The sequence below is a fragment of the Panicum hallii genome, chromosome 2 (assembly GCF_002211085.1).
Source record: "Panicum hallii strain FIL2 chromosome 2, PHallii_v3.1, whole genome shotgun sequence".
Classification (NCBI taxonomy): domain Eukaryota; kingdom Viridiplantae; phylum Streptophyta; class Magnoliopsida; order Poales; family Poaceae; genus Panicum; species Panicum hallii.
The window spans coordinates 45210962-45235718 of NC_038043.1; the positions used below are offsets into that span (position 1 = coordinate 45210962).

At 53.1% G+C, this 24757-nt stretch overlaps 6 protein-coding genes across 11 annotated transcripts; 2 read left to right on the forward strand and 4 right to left on the reverse strand.

Annotated features, from left to right (window-relative positions):
- Nucleotides 1–1372: 1372 nt before the first annotated feature.
- LOC112882104 (deoxymugineic acid synthase 1-D-like) lies at nucleotides 1373–2949 on the forward strand. Of its 2 annotated transcripts, XM_025947096.1 has the most exons (4): nucleotides 1381–1862; nucleotides 1938–2181; nucleotides 2277–2456; nucleotides 2553–2926. In XM_025947096.1, exons 1-4 carry the CDS (start codon nucleotides 1522–1524, stop codon nucleotides 2781–2783), a joined length of 996 nt encoding a protein of 331 aa, XP_025802881.1. In that variant the 5' UTR covers nucleotides 1381–1521; the 3' UTR covers nucleotides 2784–2926. The 2 variants fall into 2 exon arrangements, with proteins under 2 accessions (XP_025802880.1, XP_025802881.1); XM_025947095.1 differs by having other exon boundaries at nucleotides 1373–1862; nucleotides 2277–2949.
- On the reverse strand, nucleotides 2841–5449 carry LOC112882103 (purine permease 3-like). Its single transcript, XM_025947093.1, has 2 exons — nucleotides 4476–5449; nucleotides 2841–3377 (listed from the first exon to the last, which is right to left on the reverse strand). Exons 1-2 carry the CDS (start codon nucleotides 5304–5306, stop codon nucleotides 3036–3038), a joined length of 1173 nt encoding a protein of 390 aa, XP_025802878.1. The 5' UTR covers nucleotides 5307–5449; the 3' UTR covers nucleotides 2841–3035.
- A 1528-nt stretch (nucleotides 5450–6977) lies between these two features.
- On the reverse strand, nucleotides 6978–13135 carry LOC112880612 (purine permease 3-like). 2 transcript variants are annotated; one of them, XM_025945331.1, is made up of 2 exons: nucleotides 12240–13135; nucleotides 6978–7431 (listed from the first exon to the last, which is right to left on the reverse strand). In XM_025945331.1, the coding sequence occupies exons 1-2, from the start codon at nucleotides 12975–12977 to the stop codon at nucleotides 7096–7098; spliced, it is 1074 nt and encodes a 357-aa protein (XP_025801116.1). In that variant the 5' UTR covers nucleotides 12978–13135; the 3' UTR covers nucleotides 6978–7095. The 2 variants fall into 2 exon arrangements, with proteins under 2 accessions (XP_025801116.1, XP_025801115.1); XM_025945330.1 differs by lacking the exon at nucleotides 12240–13135 and adding an exon at nucleotides 9266–10173.
- A 3230-nt stretch (nucleotides 13136–16365) lies between these two features.
- On the reverse strand, nucleotides 16366–17904 carry LOC112881117 (purine permease 1-like). The gene is made up of 2 exons (XM_025945819.1): nucleotides 16931–17904; nucleotides 16366–16518 (listed from the first exon to the last, which is right to left on the reverse strand). The coding sequence occupies exons 1-2, from the start codon at nucleotides 17675–17677 to the stop codon at nucleotides 16366–16368; spliced, it is 900 nt and encodes a 299-aa protein (XP_025801604.1). The 5' UTR covers nucleotides 17678–17904.
- A 1260-nt stretch (nucleotides 17905–19164) lies between these two features.
- LOC112883213 (purine permease 3-like) lies at nucleotides 19165–20554 on the reverse strand. The gene has a single exon (XM_025948483.1). The coding sequence runs from the start codon at nucleotides 20508–20510 to the stop codon at nucleotides 19428–19430; it is 1083 nt and encodes a 360-aa protein (XP_025804268.1). The 5' UTR covers nucleotides 20511–20554; the 3' UTR covers nucleotides 19165–19427.
- Nucleotides 20555–21424: 870 nt separating this feature from the next.
- LOC112881423 (protein DETOXIFICATION 27-like) lies at nucleotides 21425–24616 on the forward strand. Of its 4 annotated transcripts, XM_025946096.1 has the most exons (9): nucleotides 21833–21847; nucleotides 21967–21968; nucleotides 22404–22945; nucleotides 23034–23120; nucleotides 23250–23306; nucleotides 23398–23636; nucleotides 23779–23897; nucleotides 23988–24074; nucleotides 24214–24616. In XM_025946096.1, the coding sequence occupies exons 3-9, from the start codon at nucleotides 22410–22412 to the stop codon at nucleotides 24259–24261; spliced, it is 1173 nt and encodes a 390-aa protein (XP_025801881.1). In that variant the 5' UTR covers nucleotides 21833–21847; nucleotides 21967–21968; nucleotides 22404–22409; the 3' UTR covers nucleotides 24262–24616. The 4 variants fall into 4 exon arrangements, with proteins under 4 accessions (XP_025801880.1, XP_025801878.1, XP_025801877.1 ...); XM_025946093.1 differs by lacking the exon at nucleotides 21967–21968 and having other exon boundaries at nucleotides 21426–21847; nucleotides 23779–23910; XM_025946092.1 differs by lacking the exon at nucleotides 21967–21968 and having other exon boundaries at nucleotides 21428–21847.
- Nucleotides 24617–24757: the final 141 nt, after the last annotated feature.

Sequence of the window (24757 nt, forward strand, 5' to 3'; positions counted from 1 at the left end):
TACATACCTTTTGTTATGAAAAAAACAAACTCAGAGAATCCAAGTACATGCTTCTAAATTACTCACGTATACCGTTATAAATAGATTAACTCAAACTCCCGCTGTTTTGCATTGTTCTACATGCGTTCACCTAAATGTTAATTTGGGTCCCTCTCCCTCTCTCACACACAATTACGTGGTGGAGTCCGTGGCCCAAATTAAGGAAGAGGGAAAATGCTACTATGTATGGCCACACATACATGACAAATGTCATGAATGAGATGGGGAAAACTAAAATAACACTATACAAAGCTCTATTCAAAAGAGGAGTGTAGTGAGAAAACATGGCCAGTATACCAATATTAGTAACATATACTCCCTCTGTCTTAAAATAAATTAATTTCTATAAATTTTCAGATAACTATTAGAGAAAAAGATGTCATTGTTCTGAATTTTGATTGAAAATCGATGAAAACCGTCGAATTTTAGTCCTTTCAGTAACCAACAGTAAATTGACGCACTTCCATTCATTTTCTAGATGGACTGTGGACATATTTTCAAATTTTAGCCAGATTTTCACCAAAAATTGACTGGTTTTTGGCGTACTGGTCCTCTTCAATTTTTGAATCCAATATTTAAACGTATCTTCAAGTAATATTTGCAACTTTTTTCACTCCACCATTGGGTCATTTTCCTGCAAATTTACATATTGGACAAAAATCAAAACCAAAGTGAAAAACTTCAAGGTCATCCCAATTATCAATTTTAATGATTTGATATTCATACTAATATTGAAATACTATGAGGCCAAAAGTGTATACAAATATACCATCAGCATTAGCCACTACCTATGCACATATCTTTCAATACTAAGAAGAAATGTTGACATGTGTATTCAAAGGTTTTATTTGGTCTAAGCTATATTTATTTCCTGTGACCTTCTCTTTTGTTTTAACCAAAATAGCCCCGTATTATTATGTTTTGAATGAAAGTAGTCCTTTCTTCAGTAATAAAACTGACTATGAGCATACCTCAGGAAAACTGTAGAAGGGTATTGATGTAGGAGTGTGATGATGCAACTGCGCGATCGTTTTCTTCCACGCATTTCACACACTGTGAGCCTCACAAGGCCACAACTACAGTGATGTGCTGTTGTGTTCACAGAGGTGGTTGTATCGAGAGGCCAGAGAGAAGCCACCTCGGTTCGCCCTTCCTCCGAGTCTAATAGGAGATATAGCTCCGGACACCGATGATGTGGATGGCGGGGCGATTGCTTTGGACACGTCCACACATCATACTTACTACGCCGGCCAGCTGACAGTTCTGCTAAGCGTTCAGTTATTACTAAGTATTAAAAGACTGACAAAAAATTCCTTAAAACGGCAATGACCGAAACAGACAAATCAGCAAGTGAGTTCAGACTGTTTAACGTCACTCATTACGCATGAACCTGGCAAAAACTCAGATCCCACCACAAAACGAACATTAGCGTCGCTTGGTCACTCCTGCCCAGCACGAATCTCGGCCGTGGCAGACGCAGGCATGGCCTCCACGGGGAGCACGACGGCGGCGGCGGTGCCGGAGGTGGCCCTGCCGTCCGGCGACGCGAAGCCGATGCCGGTGATCGGGCTGGGCACGGCGGTGATGTTCCACGTCCGGCCGGAGGACACCCAGGACGCGGTGCTGGCGGCCATCGAGCTCGGCTTCCGCTGCTTCGACACCGCCTACCTGTACGGCACCGAGAGGCAGCTCGGCGACGCCGTGGCGGAAGCCGTGCGGCGCGGCCTCGTCAGGTCTCGGGAGGAGGTGTTCGTCACGTCCAAGCTGTGGTGCACCCAGTGCCACCCGGACCTCGTCGTCCCCTCCCTCCGGGAAACCCTGCAGTAAGATTCCTGACCAAAGCTGTGGTGCGTATATCTGGCCTGTTATTCCTTCCTAGTGACAAAAATATGCTCCAGGAACCTGCAGATGGAGTACCTTGACCTGTACCTGATCCACCAGCCCATCTGCCAGAAGCCCGGGCCGCCCGTGTTCCCGGCCAAGAGGGAGGACGCCCGGCCGTTCGACTTCAAGGGCGTGTGGCAGGCGATGGAGGAGTGCCAGCGGCTCGGGCTCGCCAGGGCCATCGGCGTCAGCAACTTCACGACCAAGCACCTCGACAAGACCCTGCCCTTTGCCACCATTACCCCTGCAGTGAACCAGGTGCCGAGCTGGTGGTCGACGTGGTTTGTTACTGCTACTACTCCTACTAATTAGCTGCGGTGACTTAATCGCTCGAGTTCTGCGCCTGTCTGCAGGTGGAGGTGAACCCGGTTTGCCAGCAGCAGAAGCTGAGGACGTACTGCGCCGAGAAGGGCATCCACGTCCAGGCGTTCTCGCCGTTGGGAGGGCAGAGCTGGAACGGGGAAGCCAACGCCGTGCTCGAATCCGAGGTGCTCGCGGAGATCGCCAAGGCAAGAGGGAAATCCGTCGCACAGGTTGTGTTCTCTCATAACCAACTGCCTCTGTATGGCATGCTCCACTTATGCATCTGTGATGCTTACAGTCACAGATCTACCCTCCTCCTTCTTCAGGTGTCACTGAGATGGGTGTACGAGCAAGGAGTGAGTATAGTCGTCAAGACCTACAACAAGGAGAGGCTCAGGCAGAACCTTGAGCTTTTCGACTGGGAGCTGACCGACGAGGACCGGCTCAAGATCAGCCAGATCCCACAGAAGAAGCTTCAGGGTGGCGCGTTCATGTTCTACCCAGAAGGCGAATTCACATCGGTTGATATTTCTGAAATCAATTTCGCAGAGGAGTAGGCACTGAAAAATGCCCTGCAGACGTGCCTCAATGTCGCTCTACATACACAGTACGTATAGCTCTTTGAATAAGGCAGCATCACCGTCCTTTGCTGCGTTGATGCTTTTTTTTTCTTCACACGAAATGTTGTCATATAAAGTTCTCCTATAGCATAATGTTGTATCACATGGTATGGCCTACTTATTCCATCAAATATTATTGTGTAAAAACTTACTCTAAAGTATTGGGTATGCATTTATGAACGCGATCATCTATGGGTCCAAATGCTCAGCATTTGGTGGATTGTTGTCGGGCTGGCGGTTCGCCTTGGCCGTCTGGACCTCGCCGTAGAAGTAGGAGACGAAGCCCCAGAGCGAGAGCGCGAGGGCGACGCCCTTGGTGCCGTTGAACGGCTCGCTGAACAGCAGGACGGCGAGCACCTCGGTGACCGGGATGAGCACAGTCATGACCACGCCGGCCAGCAGCGCCGAGCCGAAGAAGATGGCGCCGATGGTGCCGAGGAAGAAGCACTGGTACGTGGCGGCCGACCCGGCGAGAAGCAGGTAGTAGCCTGTCCGGCCGAAACCGAACTCCCGCGCCTCTTCCGGGATTGCCTGCGTTTCCCATTCCTCTGCGTCTTAGTCATCAGTGTGAAGTAGAAGCCTACTCGTAGTGATGCAACATTCATATTCAAGATCCACAAGTGGAGTTGTGTTTTATTTTGGCAAGAAACTTTTACAGGTCTACACTCCTAGGGCCCCCCTGTTCAAGAAAGAATACGAGCATATGCTGCGCCCTAGCCTACCTATGCATACAACTTGATCAATCCAAATAGAAAAATCTGTAGATATGCAATGAGGTATTTTTGTTGTCTTTTCTATATTCGGCTTCTTATCGTTAGGAATTGATTATGATTTATTATGTCACTGTTTGAATGCCTATCTTTTCAAATACGTGCTCTGATCTACACACGTTTCTTTCAAAAAGGCGTTCAGTCTTTGCACATGAGCTCAACAAGTATAAGGCTTTTATGGATAGATTAGGGTTAACTTGCTAAGTGGACTGAGTAGTTTACAATATCTGTTGTCTTGTGGACTCCCTTTTACTAGCAGTCTACTGATGAGATCACTAAAGGGAAACAAGGGTAGCCCGCTCGTTTACTTCATTGAAAACAAGGAACGCATGCTGATGACCGTTGCTTCTGCCAAAGCCCTATGCCCCTATTGCTAGCACATATAATTTTCTCATCATCCTGCATTGATATATAGAAATTCCTGTGTGATGAACTGTATGAAATTGAGTCTTTGTTCCTTAAATTACTGGTTGTCACTAGAAATAAAAATCAAAATTACAGCCACCAGGTAACGTGGTTCCTGAAATTACTACAAATTCTGGTTCGAATTTACACTAGCTAGTTCAGGGTCTGTTCCGCCTGTGACAATTACATGTCAAAACCAAATGTCGGTAGCGCAAAAAAAAAAGTCCGGGATTTCTTTTGGTAGCATCTTACTATGTTGTCAGTAGGGAAAATGATGCAATAGGAACAAGATCAAATTGACACAATGTCACATTATGCAAATCGGGACACATTAGCAACTGTGCGATCTACAAAAGACTGGCGCTGCAGTGTTTAGTGGTACGAGAAGTAGTATGACGGGGTGCGCCGGGAGACGTAGCAACAGAAAGTTGGCAGGGGAAAAACCAAAACTTACGTGGAAATCATTGTTCACAAGCATGCCGACGGCGGTGAAGATGGTGGCGGTGAGCCCGATGACGAGCTGCATCTCGATGACGAGAGTGTAGGTGACGGCCGCCGCGCCGGCGCGCGCCGCGTGGCGCGCCTGGCTGAGCTCCATGACGGCGAGCACAAGGCCGAACAGCGCGGCGGCGCCGAGCGTCATGGCGAACCCGGCGTCGTACTGCGCCCGCGACACCCCCGCGGGGCGGTCCCCGCCCGCGTTCATCCCGAGCATCGCGGCGCCGACGCTGAGCAGCGCCACGGCGTTCACCGAGAACGCCGTGAACCGCTGGCGCACGAGCAGCAGCGCGAAGGCGGCCGTGAAGGCCAGCTGCGTGGAGATGAGGATCGAGGACGTGGAGACCGGCAGGTAGGCGAGGCCGTAGGTGTAGAGGAGGTCGTCGAGGCCGGTCATGAGGCCGATGCCCGCGGACGCCGCCAGGAGGCGGGGCGTCATGAGGAAGAACGGCGCGCCGGCGGCCGCCTTCGCGGACGCCTCCTCGCCGCCGCCGCGCTGTCGGCGCCGGCGCCGGGAGAAGGACGCGCAGAGCGGGACGAGCAGGATCGGGAAGCCGGCCGTCTGGAGGAAGGCCGAGAGCCACTTGCGGGCGCCGCCGTGGAGGAAGTAGGCGCGGATGAAGAGCGGGCCGCCCGCCGAGCCGACGACCATGAGGACGAAGTTGGCGACGAGGACCGGGTTGCGCAGCAGCCTAGCGCTGCCGCAGCTCCCGCCTGGCCGCGTGGCGCCGGCGCTCTTGCATGGCTGCGGCGGCGCCCGGTGCTGCGCCGGCGTTTCCACCTCCATGAGTCGCGCCGGCGTGTGCACGGGGTGGCCTCGGGTCGCTCCGTGAGGTGCTCAGCAGCGAGCCAGCACCGGAACTGGGCGCCGGGCGTGCTCATATACCGGGGAGATGCACGAAAGGCTGACTTCTTTTCAGCCTTGGACATTTTGGTGCTAGACCCTGTGCGCTGCGCCCTGCAATATCTTCCGTAGATGCATGGGCTGCTGACTTCTTTTTCTTGGTGTTTGGTGTGCTTCACTAGTTTCAGATTTCAGAACAGCGGCGGCATGTCATGTCGGCTAATGAGCTCCATGGAGGGGTGGTCTTCGGAATTCGGCAACGTTTGCGCGGCGGTTTTGGGCCATTTGGACTCATCCATTTTACTGACAGCGCGCGCACCATCACGGTGCCGCTCTGTTCGCCACACGAGAACAGAGGAGACTCACCTTCCTATGGCCGGAGACTCGCCTCCCGGTGCCGGGGCAAGCTACACGGCCGCCGGAGGGCGTCACAGAGATATTTCCGAGACAAAAGGAAGGATGGAGCTTTTGTTCGTTTTACACGGTTCAGACATCAGACTTCGGATCGACAACGAGTCGGGTCGACGACGTGCCACAGGAACGATCCAAGGCGCCCCTCGGTGGCCGTGCCTATGCGAGCAGCCGAGCATTGACCACGCCGTGCGTGCCGACACACACAGGGCACGCGTACTCCTCCCAAGTCCCAAGTCACCCCCTGACCTCACCGGATCAGGATCGTAGACCCATCATAGCGTCACGTTCGTGCACGCCGCGCGCACCGGGCGGGAGAGCCAGGAGCAGCAGGTTCGGCGGCGCCGCCGGAGCAGTCCAGCGTCCAGCCCGGCTCGGGGCGGCGGGGCGTAACGTATGCGCAAGCTCCCAACAATTTCCTTGAGGAACAGATCGCCAAATACGCAGTACAAGCTCCATGTCCCAGGCCAGAGGTCATGAACATGGCGAGTCAACTGCTGCAGATAAAGTTTTCGGGAGACAATCATGGGCCAGAGCGGTGTAGCGGTGTAAGAGCAGAGAAACAGGCCTTTCACTTTGTTTTATTCATTCAGTTCATTCATTCCCGACCGGTTTGGAAAGTGCGCCCGGTACTTGAATTAACCACCTTTGCTATTAGGAAAAAAAGAAGAAGTAAAGTAACCCTCACTTTGTGTGCACCATGTACAGTCTTGGCTTGGTCAATATAGTCTTCGTCAAATTATTCACCATGTACCCTTTCTCTTCGTATGCACGATGTGGATTGAACATGATCCCGTACACGCCCCCTTTGGTCCATCAGCACTCAACCACCATACCATACCCATCAAATGCACATCACAAGTCAAGAAACAGATTTTCTCTGCTAACAACCACCGACTTTATCTCCTCCGATTTAGCCAAAATATTTTGAAGTCCCTACTATCTATGCATGCAAAGCGAGGAGGAGATGTCTACTGGGTCTCTCAAACAGCACTAGATCAGTGCAATAAACTGCAGGAGAATAGTAACGAGCACGGAGACAAATTTTGTATTTTCTTCAGACAATATAATATTACCCGTTACAAAGTGCGCCGATCGCTTTGCTATGACTTCAAATTGTCGCGAGCAGTTTCATGTATGGTACGGTACGGTACGGTACTAGTATGGCCCACAAAACCACAAACCACAAGCACAAGCAAGCCATCCATCGACACGGCCACGAGCCCACAAACCACAGCAGATACGGAGAGTACAGCTGGACCACGCACCATCAGAGAGCTTCCCTCTCTCATCACCGTCCACAATTGCAAGCCCACGGCCCTCACGGGGCCTGGGCCTCCGCGGCCGCCTCGGCCGTCTTCTTCTTGGCCCTGGCCTCGCTCCACTCGCCGTAGGAGTAGGAGGCGAGGCCCCAGAGCGAGAGCACCAGCGCCACGCCCTTCTCGCTGCTGAACTTCTCGTGCAGGAAGATGACGGAGGCCACCTCCGTGACCGGGATGAACACCGCGATGAGGATGCCCGCCAGCAGCGTGTGCACGCAGAAGATGACCCCGACGGCGCCCAGGAAGAAGAACTGCCACAGCACCGCCGCCCACACCAGCACCGTGTAGTACCGGGCCTCCCCCAGCTCGAAGTTCTTCGCCTCCCTCGGGATCGCCTGCACGCACGGACGATGGCAGATTTGCTCAGGCAAGATACGCGGAGCAGAGCTGGTTCAGCGATCAGTTCAGACTTCAGAGTTAACGACAAATTCCAGCGTGAGTGCTTCATCATTCAGCCGTGCACAAAAGATAACCACAAATAACATAAAGAGAAAGCGGAAAGTGTGCTAACAAAAGCATGAGTTTTTATACTATACTTGTAAAAAATCTCTCACGCGCCATCTTTTTCAAAATTAACAAAAAGAAAGTGTTGATTACGAACTGGCCTGCACACTGAATCGTTACTATCGGGCAGTGCTGCTTTGTATCAGGGAGACGCAAAGTTGAACCGCGAAGTGCGATGATGGGTGAGACGCTTGCATCTGCCGGGCACCAACGATCATTCATCAGTGACCAGAATCTTGAGCACAGTCCCTCCATATTGCCCTTGCTTTCTCAGTCATCATCGTCACCTACCGCTGGTGGCAGTGTATGCCGCTACGCAATTGGCCAATCCCTAAACGAAGGTGCCCCTGCCTGGCTCCTAGTGCGAACTGGTGTCCCGTCCTTTTGTATGCTATCCGCCGTTGCTAGTGGACGAGCACAGGCTCACCTACCGAGTGCAGTTTCGTCCGGCACTGCTCTAATAGTGTGCTGATTGCCCCCCTGCTTTGGGGAGGCAGGGAGGACAACAGTGCTGCTACCCACTATGCAGCTTGCATGATTTCTTTTCTGAAAGTGGAAGTGTTTTCCATTTGTACTGTAACCTAACAAAATGTTTAGCGCAAGATGCCCTTTTGAATATATGCTTCAGAAAATAGCCAGCCAAAGCCAAGATTATGCGAACAAAGGTACCCCGGAAAGGAGAGGACGGGAAGCAAGGGCAGTCGTCCTCTCGTCCTTCAGAATTCAGAACGATGGATGATTCGTTGGGCAACCCATGATCATCACCGCCATTTCACCAGCCAGTCAACCAGGTACTCATTTTCTCCAGGGACAATGCAAACCTCGCATAATGTTAGTTCAGGATCAAAAGTTGAAAACCTCCCCAAGTTTCAACTTTCCACGCTAATTACCATAGCTTTTGTACGGCAGTGCAGAGCATCCAGATCAAAGTGCTGAGGAGACGCCATGACATGGCCATCAAAAGTGGAAGCATTCAGCGGACGGGCTGCTTTGTTTGTCTTTCCAGCCATGATCTTTGTCATGGACTCGTTCCCGCACACGCACCATCAATGATCGATTCCTTTGGATGAAAACGGGGGCAGGTTCGCGTCCTTTTCTCTCTGGATCTCTCTACGTGAGGAATTCTACTGATGTATACCAGTACTAAGTCTGCACCATGGAATTGAATGCACGGCCCAGGCTAGACAGGCTCTCTTATACGGGGCGCCACGGCCACGAGTCCCACGCGAATTGTGCCATGAAGAATGGGCCAGGCACAATCTTATCGGGTGGCGGCAAAAGGATTCGGAAAATAAGTGCTGATGGGTCGCCTAGTGCTTGGGAATACAAAAACTGGGGTTTGTATTGGCCGTTCCAGAATTACGGGCCGGTATTCCTCAGGTCGGTTTCATGATCCGAGTTAGTAGAACAAACCACGCAAACAGATAAGTTTAATGCTAATCCGATATACGGAGGATGGTTTTAACCCACAAGAAGCTCTTCAAATTCTTCCCATCTTCCAAGTGATAAATCACTCCAAATGCACACCTACGTCACCGTAGTTTGGTTGTTTGTTGTTATCGTTTCGTTGGGACTCGGAACTAGATACCGATCGAGGCGTGCAGAGGTCAAACTCTCTCGTAGGGCAGGAGTAGAGGCGGCGGACACGTGTGGGAACGAACGCACCTGGAAATCCTTGTTCACGATCATGCCCACGGTGCAGAAGGCCGTGGCGAAGAACCCCATCACCAGCTGGACCTCGATCACCAGCGCGTACGTCACGGCGCGCCCGCCGCCGGCGGCGGCGCGCCGGTACGCGAGCTCGACGAGCGGCAGGACCAGCCCGTAGAGCGCGGCGGCGCCGAGCGTGAGGGCGAACCCCAGCCAGTACTGGCCCCTGGTGACGCCCCGGGGCCGGTCGCCGGAGACGTGCAGGCCGAGCACGACGGCGCCCACGGTCAGGAGGGCCACGGCGTTCACGGTCGCGGCGCTCAGGCGCTGGCGCACGACGAGGAACGCGAAGAGCACCGTGAAGGCGAGCTGCGTCGCGATGAGGATCGCCGAGGTGGACACGGGGAGGTACGAGAGCCCGTAGGCGTAGATGAAGTCGTCCACGCCCGTGGCGACGCCGAGGCCCGCGGCGGCCAGCAGGATGCGCGGCGGGGCGAGCAGGGCCGGGGCGCCCCGGCCGTCGCGCGCGCGGCGCGCGGCGTAGGACGCCGCCACGGGGAGCAGCAGCAGCGGCCAGCCGGCGGTCTCGAGCCACGCGGAGAGCCACTGCCGGTGGCCGCCCTTGCTGAAGTAGAGGCGGCTGAGGAGCGGCCCGCCCACGGCGCCCAGCGCGAGCATCCCGCAGTTGAGCGCCACCAGGAGGCGGCGCACCGCCTTGCCGCGCGCCGGCGCCGCGTCCTTGCGGGCTTCCACGTCCATGGCCGAGGCGAGCTGCCGCGCCCGCGTCTGTCTGTCTGTCCGCACGAGACGCGGTGACGCACACGGGGGTCGCTGGCGTCTGGGGTCTGCCTAGGCGTGGAATCTAGCTCGACGCTTTGGATGCAACGACGATGACGCCGGCAGCGGGTAATCGCTCCTTCAAGACGTGAGCTGTGTGCACGCGGCGCATGCTAGCGGGTAATTATATGCAAACCACGAACGGGAGAGTGGGTTTTCCAATGACGACTGATCGGCAGGGTCGCATTCTTTTTCAAAATCATGTGAACAATCTTTCACAATTAAATCTAGATCCAATAAATTAAAACAGGCTCGTGTCCTCTTCCCAGCCCCGGTCTCGAATCGACTGCCTCCTCTCTAGCCAGAGACCCAATCTACTCAAAATAATGACTCATTTATGATTGGATTCGTATTTTCTCTGTCTCTCAAAACGAAAAGAATTCGTATTCTACATTATATTGTGCACATGTTCGTAAGTTAATATGTATAGGAAAATTAATTTTACCGGACAGAACAATCCACTCTGTCCGTTTGATCTGCCGACCAAAATCTCGAGTCAATCTACTCCGCAACCTATTCGATCAATGGTCAAATCCATTCCCTAAAGATTATCTTTTTTTTGTTCGGCGCCGGTGGACCTGCTGGCAGGCCGGTACAATTCTCGCAGCCGTCGGAGTCGAGTGGCAGTCAGCATCCGATGCTAATCGGCGAGCACTGCGATCCAGTGATGACCTAAGCCGCTTTATTATTATTATACAGCTGCGATGAGCACCAGGGACGCGGGCCTGCGCTGCACGAACGTGGACCGGATCGACGCCGGAAAGGGACATTTCGAAAGCCATCACAGCCAGCAGAAAGCCCACCAGCGAACCTGCAGACCACAGGTCTCAAGGGCCCAGCCCAATTAGCATGCGGATGCCGCTCACGGTTAATTCCTCAATAACCTACCGCATCGATCGGACAGTTCACCCATCCCAGCCTGCTGTGCGTGCGCATCCGGCCTAGAAAACAAGAGTTTTCGCCTGATCCGCCCCGAATGGGACGGGGAATTGGTGGGCTGGTCTGGATGATTGCGTGAACATAAAATAACGTTGGGCTTACACCAATCACAAATAAAAAACGGTCTTAACCATCGATTAACTAAAAGTCTAAATAGTTTTTGCAAGATAATGTTAACGCTAATAGATTCACCATCAAAACTACTTTGATACGTAATGTTTTATTTTTTTTAAAAAAGGTTTTTGTTATAGAAATTGACGGCTGACTTAGAATCGTGTCGATACTCTGAACCACTTACAATTGTGATCAGAGAGTAATACCCTTCTCCTTTCTACAGCTTCCTACGGTCCGGTCAACCGAAAATGAGAGACTTCTCAATCAATGGCGTGACCGTGACCACGATTCTATCTACTACTAGAGTTCCTCCATCTTAGGCTTAGAGGGTCGCAAGACGGCGGATGGAGCCGACATGAGTAGACGGTGGCTAGGCAGCGAGAAGGCTAAGCAGCTGAGGACCGTCAGATGGGAGGAGTCTAGGAACCAACGGTGATGCCATGCTGGTGCGTGGGCGTAACTAGTGGTCGGGACAATGCCAAAGAGGGGTGACCAGTTTTCATTGAATTTTGAATATTATTGGTGGTGACCAGTAAATAGCCGTACCACTATTTTCCAGCTGGAGTTCAGTTTAATTTTAAAAGTTCGGTTAAAAGAATGTTCAATTCTGAGAAATTGGGCATAAACAGGTAGATTGAATACTGGCCGGAGGAGGGGATCGGAGGCAGGAGGGGCAAGGGTAAATGAGAAGACGACGCGATCGAAGGTATAGAAAGCATGTCGGCCGTCTAAGTTTGATTGAAGGGATTATGTCGTCCTTTGACTGAAAAGATTGTATTGAGAAATATGTTTTATATATGCATCTCCGTTACGAATCGGCAGCTACCGCGGCGCGGAGGAGGCTAAGCGATCGAGGAGGGCACTAGGGCAGGACCGCAGGAGACATCCCAATCAGGTGAGCCGTGACACCGAGCACCCACTTCACACTGATGGGCAACAAAAGCTACAAGCCCCTGAAGTGTAGACGGCTTGCTTCCTCCATTACCGAGCACAGAACGAACCGATCGGATCCTCCAATATGGTTCGATGCATGTGCTTGGTGGGCTCAGGCCGGCCAGTGCAGCAGCAGCAGGAGGTAGGCAACACATGTGGCACGCACCTGGAAGTCCTTGTTGACGATCATGCCGACGGTGCAGAACGCGGTGGCGACGAACCCCATCACCAGCTGCATCTCCACCACCAGCGCGTACGTCAGGGCGGAACCGCCCTTCGCGGCGTGCTTGTACGCGAGCTCGACGAGCGGCATGATCAGCCCGTACAACACCGCGGCGCCGAGCGTGAGCACGAAGCCCAGCCAGTACTGGCCCCTGGTGACGCCCGGGCCGCGGTCTGAGGACACGTGCAGGCCCAGCATGACGGCGCCCGTCGTCAGGAGCGCCACGGCGTTCACGGTCGGCGCCGTGAACCGCTGCCGCACGATGAGGAACGCGAAGAACACCGTGAAGACGAGCTGCGTCGAGATGAGGATCGCGGAGGTGGAGACGGGCACGAACTCCAGCCCGTAGGCGTACAGGAAGTTGTCGGCGCCGATGAGGAGGCCGATCCCCGCGGCGCCCAGCAGGACGCGCGGCGGGGCGAGCAGGACCGCGGCGCCAGGGTCGCGCGCGCGGCGGCCGGCGTAGGAGGCCGCCACGGGGACCAGCAGCAGCGGCCAGCCGCCGGTCTGGAGCCACGCGGCGAGCCACTGCCGGTGGCCGCCCTCGTTGTAGTAGAGGCGGCTGAGGAGCTGCCCGCCCGTGATGCCGAGCCCGAGCATCGCGCAGTTGAGCGCCACCATGAGGAGGTGCATCGCCTTGCTGCGCGCGGGTGGCGAGTCGTTCCGCGCCTCCACGTCCATGGTTACACGCTGGCTCGTGCTGCGGCGAGCCGTGCCTGTGTTTTGCGCTTAGACGTACAAGAGGATGGTTTGCGTCCGCTTCGTGGTAGGTTTATGGAAGCTAGCACTAGCCAGGCTTAATTTTGGATGCGACGGTGACGGTGACACCTGCCTAGCATAATCCCACTCCCTGTAGACGTGTGCTGTTGGGCACAGGACGGCACGGTGTATAAGTAGTAACTGTCGAGATCACACCACTCACGGGATCGCAGTATGCTTGAGCTTGTGCGTCCAGTTTTATTTGTACGTGTTCCTACTTCCTACACCTCCTGCAATAATAAAAACTTGCAAGATGACCTGTACAAACAGCGTGGCTAACGTGTCGTATTTTTTTATCATTTTAGATCCTATTTGGATCAACTAGAACTAAACTCTAGTCTAGACTAAACTTTAGTCAATGGCTATTTGGATCCATGGACTAAACTCTAGATGGGATCACACATATAGAAATGTTGTAACTGCACGCGCATAGTGATGGAAAGTTTGATCTTTCCGCAGTTGGTTAGTTGGTTTAATCCAAATTATGTAGGTAACTAATAGACTGAACTTGAGTCCATATTTTAATCCACCTATTTGGATTACCTAATGAGCTGATAAATTTTAGGTCTATGTTAGTCCATGGATCCAATCGGGACTTTAGACGCAAATCGCATATCTGGACCATGTGGACAAAGAAATGAATTTGCTAATTTATTTACTACACGCGTACGATTTGAAGGCATTAAACCTGTAAGACGACACATGCAGTTTCCTAACATAGCCTGTCGGTATCCATCCATCAATGGTGTGAGGTGTCTACAACTCCACATCGGGCAGCCTGGCTGATGCACTACACACCGTATCCAACTAACCGCACCAAACTCCAAACGGGTGCTTCTCGCCGCGTGCATCATGTGTAGACCGCATGTTCTGGCTACCATTAGTGCCGGAAGGCATCATCCCTAAGCCCGTCATTTATATTCTTCCGCTCGAGCCATGCATAGCCACAATAAAGTCCCGTGCCGCGATGGTTTCCTGTATATCTCGCACCTCCATTTCTTTGCAGTTTATTTCTCCGCCTTCTCTAGGCTCATCGATCTATCGTGTTCAAGCTGGCTGCGCACTTAAGCCTCGGCCGGCCACGATAGCAACCCATGAACATAGAAAGTTTAGCAGCTTGGATCCCCTAACTTTTTTTGCGCGCCAAGATCGAGCAAAGACAAAGGTTGCCGCGTTTTCACCGCAGGGGGATTGTTAAGAGTAGATCTTCAAGTCATTTGCCCATGGAAACAGGGCAACTGTATGACCGTTTTCTTTAGCCCATGCTTTTTTGAATCGAGGTCACCCCATTTCCATTATGAAAACGGGAATACAGAAGTTCAAGACACGGATAGAGGGGAGAAGAGGGGAAGCTAGATAAAGTTCTTCTAGCGCTAGAGACCCCTGAGCCTGATTCACGCTAGTGATCTAAAGCAAGACCTCTCGAGCCCCTGGAGAGTTTAAAGGGTGAGTCCAATACATCCATCAAGGAGTGCCACATCCTTGCTCACAGAACCAAAGAGGAAGCAAAACCCCACTACGCATTGGCTCGGTGCATATCTGTGCCGATCACCAATTTTCTTTAACCCATGATTGGTGAGTCTTTCGTTCTCTAACCACCTTGGCTTGGTCCCAAGTCACGCCCGCTATAAGAAGGGCTGCCTGGTTAAAACCTAGCGCAAGAACAGACACGAGAGAATATAATAGGCCACACCCCGATCGATCCGACCAATCAAGGGATGAGGTGGTAGCTAGTGACTTGAACAAGGACGCCGACCACTGCAGGCCTAGATAGGGTCGCCATCGGCCATCTAAACCGACGTACACCCTTTGCATTGCTGCAACAACTTGCCTACTGCGTTGAGCATCTGGGGGACATCAGTGGCCTAAGAGCTTATAGGCATCTACATCTCCTCAAGTCAGCTAATCAGGTGCCGGCTAATTGCAATTAGATGTTACGTGATTAGGCTAGTTATTTAATACCAAATGTGGCATCAATCTAGCCACATTTTGGTATTGAAGGGGTGTCTCTGATATGTACTTTTATGTGAAATTCACCTCGAAAAAAGACAGCTATAAATGGATATTGGTGTCCATTTATGGTGCTACTCAACCAGAACTTAAATAGGATCTTCTTTTGTCTGAACTAGTCCACTCCGGTTGCAAAGGAAAAATCTGCCTCAGCTCAAATACGATAATCATAGGAGGGGATTTAATCATTATGTATTACAAGTCTAGCTGAAAAGAACAATGTCAATTTCGTTGCATTTGTCCATTCTTTTCCGATGCTACCATTGAAGGCTTGGATACGACTATATAAGTTCACTTGGGAAAACACTATGGATGCTCCCATTTTCTTAGTTAGACCATATTTTTATTAGGATAGGATGGACCAAAAGGAAGTCCTTTACTATGGTGCAGAATTTGAACTAACTTTTGCTACTTGAGATCTCCTGCTAATACTACTTATACTGGGGCGTTGTCGCATAGTTCATTTCTTTTGACGAAGTGGGTGATGTGTGGTTAAAGGAAAATAGAGGTTATACATTGGCAAAGAAGCAAGTTATTGTTCAAAGATGGTGGTATACATGTACGGGTGTGTGGGTAATCTAAAAGCATGTACTGGAATATTTTTGGGTTATTTTTTTTTATAATAGCAAAGATGATAGTGTGGAAACATGGTAGACCAAATGGATAATGTTGTCAATGATAGGATGTTATGTTGTTTTTTGTGAGCTTTAAAGATTTCTCTTCTTGAGGGTGTAATCTTCGACCTGAGATCGGTATATTTATATAATCCCAAAATCTAAAATTGTGGCAACCCATGAATCTAAAAGTAAATTCAACGACGTCCAAACGAGACCTTAAATGTTCGTAGTCAGGTATTACTTGGGAAACAAATACCCGGCCCGATCGAAGCAGATAAGACGCAGCCTAGTGCTCTCGGCGGATGCAGCCAGATCCAGGCGATCCAGGGGTTGTCACCAAACGGCGGGCGTCCGGTACCTTTCGACAGGCAGAATTCAGGCAGCCGTATGGATGGAACGACATGTCGTCGTCAGGTGTCTAGTGCATGGAGCACTATGCACGGCCGGCTTTCTCCGTTCTCCGTTCTCCTGGCGTCCGTGGCCACAGTACAGAAGCCTCGTGCATTGTTCACGGAGTGGCCCCACCTCATCGGCCGGTGGTGCGGGCCTGCATGGGCATGGGGCGCTAAGAGGCTCGGCCAGAAGAAGGAAGGCGTTGGCAACGACGAGCGCCACAAGCCCATCTTATACCGAGTACAAGAGGAAGGAAGGAAACCCAGGAGACCACCATCCTTTCGGCCTCTTTAGAGCCCGGCCACAGGACTTGCATGCTGCACATCACAAAGTGACAAGCCGAAAGGACTTAAGGAGGACATACCGAGCCGCGCGAAGAAGGGAAACGACGGCGACTGGTTCCTGAGAACGCGGCCGAAGTGGGGTCCCTTGGCGCTGGAATGCTGGCTGGATGCATCCACCATCAATAGGCACTTGTCATTGGGCTTCGACTGGTTCTTCCAATGTCAAGTACTGTACTAGTAATACACCCTTTTCTCAGCTACACAAGCGGACTAGCGGAGGCTGCATGGTCGAGTCGTATAGGCAGGGAGGCCGAGCCCCATACGCCGCGCCGAGCAGGAGTGCAGGGCACGAGATTTGCCGCTCCGGGCCGGGTGATGGGGTGTGACCGTATGGGATTGAACACCGGCGGGGCACCTACCTTCACGGGGCAGCAAACTGGATCGCTCTAGAATCGCCAGCTCAACACGGCGCACCCATGCACGCTGTGCGTACTACTCGAGCTGTATGTGCGCTCCTCGATCGTCACGTTCCAAGAGCACGTACGTAGGCGTATACGCGGGTGACACGTACCTGGAAGTCCCTGTTGACGACCATGCCGACGGTGCAGAACGCGGTGGCGACGATCCCGATCACCAACTGCAGCTCCATGGCCACCGCGTACGTCAGGCCGGCCCGCCCGCCGCGCGCGGCGCACCGGTACGCGAGCTCGACCAGCGGCATGAACACCCCGTACAGCACCGCGGCCGCGAGGGTGAGCGCGAAGCCCAGCCAGTAGCGGCGCCCCGTGACGCCCGCGGGGCGGTCGCCGGAGGCGTGCAGCCCCAGCAGGACGGCGCCCACCGTCAGCAGCGCCACGGCGTTCACGGCCGCCGGCGCCAGCCGCTGCCCCACGAGGAGGTACGCGAAGAGCACCGTGAAGACGAGCTGCGTCGAGATGAGGATCGCGGAGGTGGAGACGGGCAGGAACTCGAGCCCCCAGGCGTAGAGGAAGTTATCGACGCCCGTCATGAGGCCGAGCCCCGCGGCCGCCAGCAGGACGTGCGGCGGGGTCAGCAGGACCGGGGCGCACCGGTCGCGCGCGCGGCGGCCGGCGTAGGAAGCCGCCAGGGGGATCAGCAGCAGCGGCCAGCCGCCTGTCTGGAGCCACGCCGAGAGCCATTGCCGGTGGCCGCCCTTGTTGTAGTAGAGGCGGCTGAGGAGCTGCCCGCCCGTTACGCCGACGCCGAGCAGCACGCAGTTGAGCGCCATCAGGAGGCGCTCCATCGTCTTGTTGCTGCGCGCCGGCGGCGACAAGCCGTTGCGGGTTTCCATGTCCATACTACCTACGGCCGTCGTGCTGCGGCGGCCGTGCCTGTGCCTGGCGTCCGCCTCGTGCGAGCTCGGTTCGGACTTCGGAAGCAGCTAGCCTAGCACTAACAGTCTACGTCTACGCTTTGGAATTTGGATGTAACGGTGATGCCGGCCAAGGATAATCTCATCTAGAAGACGGAAGTGTTCCTGAAAGCGAGCGGATGGAGACGGAGGCCGGATCCAGGATGGCTGGAAGAGAGCCCAAAGGGGTTGCTGGGTATCTTGACCAACTGTCTAACTTCATATTACACGGGCTAAATGATGGCTTCAAGGCTAAAGGGCCAAGTTTACACGGTCAACTATGGGCTGAGTGATCATGTCAGGATCGCAGGACCCACACACGAGCAACACGACCATGTATTTATTAGTTATTAGACTACTATGCATGTGTGGACTAGTAGGGCGGTCCATCCAAATTTGGCGGCAAGGTTTTCCACACCAACACCAAAATATATGGCTATGAAGTATAATGCTTTGTTTCAAAGTTTTTTTGCCTTATTTTTGAAAATTTTCTCGGAGTTCATATTTAGGTTAGTCTCAATGGAAATTTCATCAAAAGTTTTATGAGTATTAAATAACATGCCACGTCAACAATTTTGCTAACCTGATAGTATTATTACGAGGAGAGATGATGGAGAGTTTCATAAGACGAGAGAGAGAGAGGAGTTTCATCCTAATGAAATTCAGCTGGCACAGTTACCAAATTCTTAGTGTTGGTAGCATTTCAATAAAACTTTCCACTGAGACTGACCTAATATTACTGTAACATGTATTATTAATTGAAGTTATAATTTGTAAGAAGTATCATCAGAGATCATCAAGATCAAGCGATCCTTATGATCGCAGTACATATGATTAGAATATTAGGTGTGCACGGCCACAGTGCCTGCACGCATTTGTCTCTACAAGCTTTCGTCATATAGTTGACTATGTATCATATACTAATAAATGCTTATCTACACTAATACTTTTATTTAGAGGGGTGTTCATTCTTGTCTCACTAAATTTTTCTGTGCTGTTACGACAAGTTTTTTTTGATGACATTATTAGTAGAAATTACAATATAAGACATGGAACATTACAACCTGAAAATGTTCTTGGTAAGTACTCCCTCTACTTATATATGATTGAGGGAGTAAAACTATGAGTAACCATATACTTATGATTGAGTACTACCTATTTTTTCCTGCGACTAAAAATCAGTTTCTGTACCATGCATCTTCTTAATAGCTCAATGATTAGTCCAGCAACTATACACTATTTTATTGGGCTGGGCTATCCTTTCCAAGTAAATAGAATACTACGCTGCACGTAATCGTCAGATTTGGTTGGCACCGCCACCCATCCTCAACTCGCCAACTCGCCATGCAAAGTTTGAAAACCAGTGCAGACCCATCTTCTTTCTAGGTTCCCGGATCGTCGCACAACCAGCACCATGCTGTACCCCGCTGTTGCACGTGCATGGCTCACAACCATAGCCAATGCAGTGCAGGAATGACGCGATCTCTAGGGCTCTATTGTGAACAGCAGGCCAGCAGCCAACCAGAAACTAAACTTGACCTGGCCAGCAATTATTGAGCAGTTCTGCTGCTGACCACAGCAGTCGGCAGGCAGAAGCAGCGACAGTTATTTCAAAAAAAAAAAGGAAGCAGCGACGGGTGGAAAAAGTCAAACAACGGCTGGGCCTCAGGAATAGGAAAGGAACCTCAGAGATTCATCATCGCACGCAATGCTGCAGCAAAGAAAGCCCGGGATGCCACCCTTTCGGCCCAGCAAAGCTTTTTTGCCCGAAAGAAGCCCACTTGCAAAACGGGTGGGAGGAGTTTTGCAGGCCCGGACGATCGGATCGATTCATTTCATAGCACGTGCTGAATCTACTGTATAGACTACAGAGAGAACTGGAATTGGCAATGGCAAGTGTGCGACGCATGGCATGGGCACGCACCTGGAAGTCCTTGTTGACGACCATGCCGACGGTGCAGAACGCGGTGGCGAAGAACCCCATCACCAGCTGCATCTCCATCACCAGCGCGTACGTCACGGCGCGGCCGCCTCCCCCCGCGGCGCGCCTGTACGCGAGCTCGACCAGCGGCAGGATGAGCCCGTACAGCGCCGCGGCGCCGAGGGCGAGGGCGAAGCCCATCAGGTACTGCGCCTTCGTGGCCCCCGCGGGGCGGTCGGACGAGACGTGTAGGCCCAGCACGGCGGCGCCCGCCGTCAGCAGCGCCACGGCGTTCACGGTCGCCGCCGTCAGCCGCTGGCGCACGATGAGGAGCGCGAAGAACACCGTGAACGCGAGCTGCGTCGAGATGAGGATCGCGGAGGTGGACACCGGCAGGTACCGGAGGCTGTACGCGTAGATGAAGTTGTCGGCGCCCGTGGCGAGGCCGAGCGCCGCGGCGGCTAGCAGGACGCGCGGCGGGGTGAGAAGGACCGGGGCGGCCCGGTCGCGCGCGCGGCGGGCGGTGTAGGAAGCCGCCACGGGGACCAGCAGCAGCGGCCAGCCGGCGGACTGGAGCCACGCCGAGAGCCACTCCCGGTCGCCGCCCTTGTCGTAGTAGAGGCGGGTGAGGAGCGGCCCCGCCGTGGTGCCCAGTGCCAGCATCCCGCAGTTGAGCGCCACCAGAAGGCGGCGCCTCAGCTTGCCACGGGTCTGAGTCTGAGGCGAGTCCTTGTGCGCTTCCACGTCCATGACTGGGTCGCCTTCCTGAAATTGGTATACGCAGGCGGAATCTACCCACGGTGGCTTCACAAAATTGCCGGTCGCTCCGCTTTGGTTGCCGTCACGGTTCACGAACATGCCACGCCGGCTTGCTTCTTATCAGCTAGGCCTGCTGCTCTCTGCAGCCTCGTCCGACGCCGCCAAGCCGCCGCCACAACAACGAGAAAAAGGGCTGCTCCATTTGACCGGCCGGCTGGGCCTAGCGAAATGGAACAGGTGCACAGATCGTGACGAGAATTGAGAGGGTGAAGAACGCGGTTGGATTGAGATCCCAACAAGTCTCAAGTTTCATCTTTGGAATCGGAGCCGGGAAGAGCGTCGTTCCCCCCCTGAAACTGGCAGGTGGGCGTTCGCCGCGGACGGGCGGCGGATGCAACGATGCGTCAGGCTTCGGGAGTGTCGCGTTCCTCGGATGAAGGTAAGCTCTCCGTTGACCGGCAGGAATTGTTTTAGGAGCCGTCTGAATGGAAAGAGGCGTCATCGTCACGCATCTCCCTGTGATTCAAGAGCGATGCTAGACAGAACGAACAGTGGCAACCGACAAAGTCCTGACCTCCGCTGACCCGGTGCCTGCGGAGCCGGATCAGCATGCAGATTCGGCGTCCGTGACCGCGAGCACGATGCGCCGACGACCAGTGCGCGCCGTGGCCGTGCGTGGGAGTGCCAGGGGCGGCGTGGCCGGACTGGCTGGCGGCTAGCAGCACATACGCCGGCGCGAGTATCGCAATGCCCCGGCGTGTCGCGGTCGCGGGGCGGGGCTCGGTCGCCTCCACGGGTCCAGACGATGAGGCTCGCCGCTGCTGGCACAGTGGCACGCGTGGTCCTCGTACGCGAGGAGGCCCAGCCGAATCCCGGTAGCGGCGCCGAGCATGCCAGCGACATGTGTGGCTCAACGCGCTGCAGGCGCCCACCACGAACCTGATCGATCGATCGATCGGGGGGGATAAATTGCTCGGCGTGGAGTAAAATCTGGGGATTTCCTCGTCATATCCCCGCCCCTAATAACATATTATTGCCAGCAATATATACACAGATGGCTCCGGCCCGTCCTCCCCCTCCACCATATATGCAGCGTCTCACCTCTACGTGTCGATTAAGCCACTAGCCGGGCGGCGCTGCTTCGACTGCGAGCGGCTTCCTCGCCGTCGCCGGGCATGGAGGATCAGAGCGCGGCCCCGCTGCTCCCGAGGCTCCCGCCGCCGGAGAAGAGAGGCGGAGGACGGCGCCTGGCGCGGGAGGTGTGGGAGGAGTCCAAGAAGCTGGGGGAGGTCGTTGGCCCGGCGGTGTTCGTGAACCTGGTTTTCTCCTCCATGAACATCGTCAGCCAGTCCTTCGCCGGCCACCTCGGCGACCTCGACCTCGCCGCCTTCGCCATGGCCAACACCGTGGTCGACGGCTTCAACTTCGCCATGCTGGTGCGTGCGTGCGTGCGTGCATACGTACGTACGTACGTACGTACATACATACATACATACATACATATATACATACATACTTACTTACTCTCCTCCTGCTCCCGTCTCTCTCTCTCTAGTGGTACGGCCTTGGATCCAAACCCATCCATCGTTGACCTCTGCTCCGGTGTCCAATGAAGGCGTTGGCTTCTCAGTCTGGGACGGAAAGCATGCTGTCACATTTTTTAATGACGTAGAAGGGAGACCATTTCATACATTTGACATTTTGACTCACTGTTCTATATTCAGAGTATGCTATCCCGAGTCTTCGAAATATATCACATCCACGGGTTGCGCGAATAATTTGTAGCAGTTTTTTTTGTAAATAAGATCGATTTTTTGTCTGTACAAATGCAGGAGCCACTAGGAAATTGAAAAGGCAGGATTCAAAAATCTTGGCTACTGAATTCCAATAAAATCATAAGGATTCAAAACGCAAGAATTTCCTTGTATTTTACAATCCATAATATTCCACAGTAAGTGATGGCAGGCTAACTGCAGTGCTCTCTCATCTCAGCTCGGCATGGCGAGCGCCCTGGAGACGCTCTGCGGCCAGGCCTACGGGGCGAAGCAGTACCACATGCTGGGCATCTACATGCAGCGCTCGTGGCTCATCCTTCTCTCCTTCGCCGCCCTCCTCTCCCCGATGTACGTCTTCAGCGGGCAGCTGCTCGCCGCGCTGGGCCAGCCCGCCGCGCTGTCGCGCGAGGCGGGCTCCGTCGCCCTGCGCTTCCTGCCGGCGCACTTCATGTACGCCGTCCTCCTGCCGGTCACGACGTTCCTGCAGTGCCAGCGCAAGAACTGGGTCACCGCGGCCGCCGCCGGGGCGGTGTTCGCCGTGCACGTCGCCGCCACGTGGCTGCTGGTGGGGTGCCTCGGGCTCGGGATCTCCGGCGTGGCCGTGGCGTTCAACCTGTCCTGGGTGGCCTTGGCGGCGCTGCTGCTCACCTACGCGCTCGGCGGCGGGTGCCCGGACACGTGGAGCGGGTTCTCGACGTCGGCGTTCGTGGGCTTGAAGGAGTTCGTCACCTTGTCCGCGTCCTCGGGTGTCATGGTGTGGTATGTACCAGCGCATTGCGTGTCTCAGTTCTCAATTTATGACAACATTATATCGTATCTTTTTATATTGCTTACTTCTCTTGTACAGCTTGGAGAATTGGTACTACCGGATATTGGTTTTCCTCACGGGTTTCATGAAGAACGCCGAGCTATCTGTGGATGCACTGTCTATCTGGTAGACTGACAATCTCTCTGCAAAATTTTTCACCGATAAATCTCACATTAGTTGACAGCATAGTTAAGGTAGAATGAATCTCAGAAAGCAAGTCTAACCATTCCCTTTTTTCCCCCTTCGCTTGGACAGTATGAGTTTGACTGCATGGGAGATGATGATCCATATGGGATTTTTAGCAGGCACTGGGTAAGCAACTGAATAACATAACTGAAATCATATGATGATCCACAAAATTACTGCTGTAGAAATTGACAATTTCCCTCTTACTGTTCGCAAGGGTGAGGGTAGCTAATGAGCTCGGCGCGGCCAATGGACAAGGTGCGAAGTTTGCCACGATCGTGTCGACGACTACGTCCTTCCTGATCAGCCTCTTCGTTAGTTTGCTCGCCCTGATTTTCCACGACAAGCTCGCGATAATCTTCTCGTCAAGCCAGGCCGTGATCGACGCGGTCGATGACATATCCGTTCTGCTCGCGCTCACCATCCTCCTCAACGGGATCCAACCTGTGCTCTCCGGTACGTTCCCCAGAACGCAACACATGGTGGCATGGTTGCAGGATGGAGAACTGGAGACCAATTATTTCTTCACTGTGTTTGATTTTCTCTTGCTAGTCTCCTTCCGAGGTAATCATAACTTTCTCGAGTGTTACGTTTCCAGGAGTAGCTATTGGATCAGGGTGGCAAGGACTGGTTGCTTACGTTAACATCGGAAGTTACTACTTGATCGGCGTTCCTCTTGGTGTTCTGCTAGGATGGGGTTTCAACTACGGGGTTCCTGTACGGCTTTGCAGTAAAGAAAAACATCGCTGATCGGACAGCAGGGTGTTTATTTGTGGTCTATGCTTATTTACTTGCCCGTTTCTGCAGGGAATATGGGCTGGAATGATCGGCGGCACAATGATGCAGACTCTAATCCTGGCATTTATCACCCTTCGATGTGATTGGAACGAAGAGGTTCAGTTCTATCAGCTAACATTTGAGCCATCAAATCATTTTTCATAATATGGGTGATCTTGGGATGACTCATTATGGTGGCTTTTTATCACTTTTCCTTTTGTGTTGCCACATGTGCTAAGGTTTTTCAGTTTTGCAGGCGCTGAAAGCTGGTAACAGAGTGCGGCAATGGAGTAGCACCAAGTGAGCTAGCAGGAGCCTTTATATATATCACGATAGGGAACTAACGGCACCAATTCGTTGTGGTTTATATCTCTGTCTCTATGATCACAAATATGTAATGTTTTAAGTAGTATGTCTATCAGTCCACTTCAGGTGTGATTTTGGTTGGGTGTGTGAGTTAGAGTTGGTTGCTTTGTGAGGCCATGATGAGCCAGGACAGGTTAAGGAGATGCAAGGGGATTAGGGGATAGAATGAGATGGTGTTTGGTTGAATGCAGCAAGGATAGAGTACTAATGGCATCAATTGGGTGTGCTTTATATCTTTCATTTCTAGGCGGATTCGATGTGGTTTGTGATGAGATGTAGCCACGGTTCTATTACATCGGTCTATCTCTGCTGTTTATTTCGGATGGTCCCTCATACAAAGAGATAGGGAGAAAATCATGTATGAACAGATAATCAGTTGAGTCCAATCCAATTCTCTGCTCTGCTTTGTAACTACGTCTTCTTCCTTCTTCAGT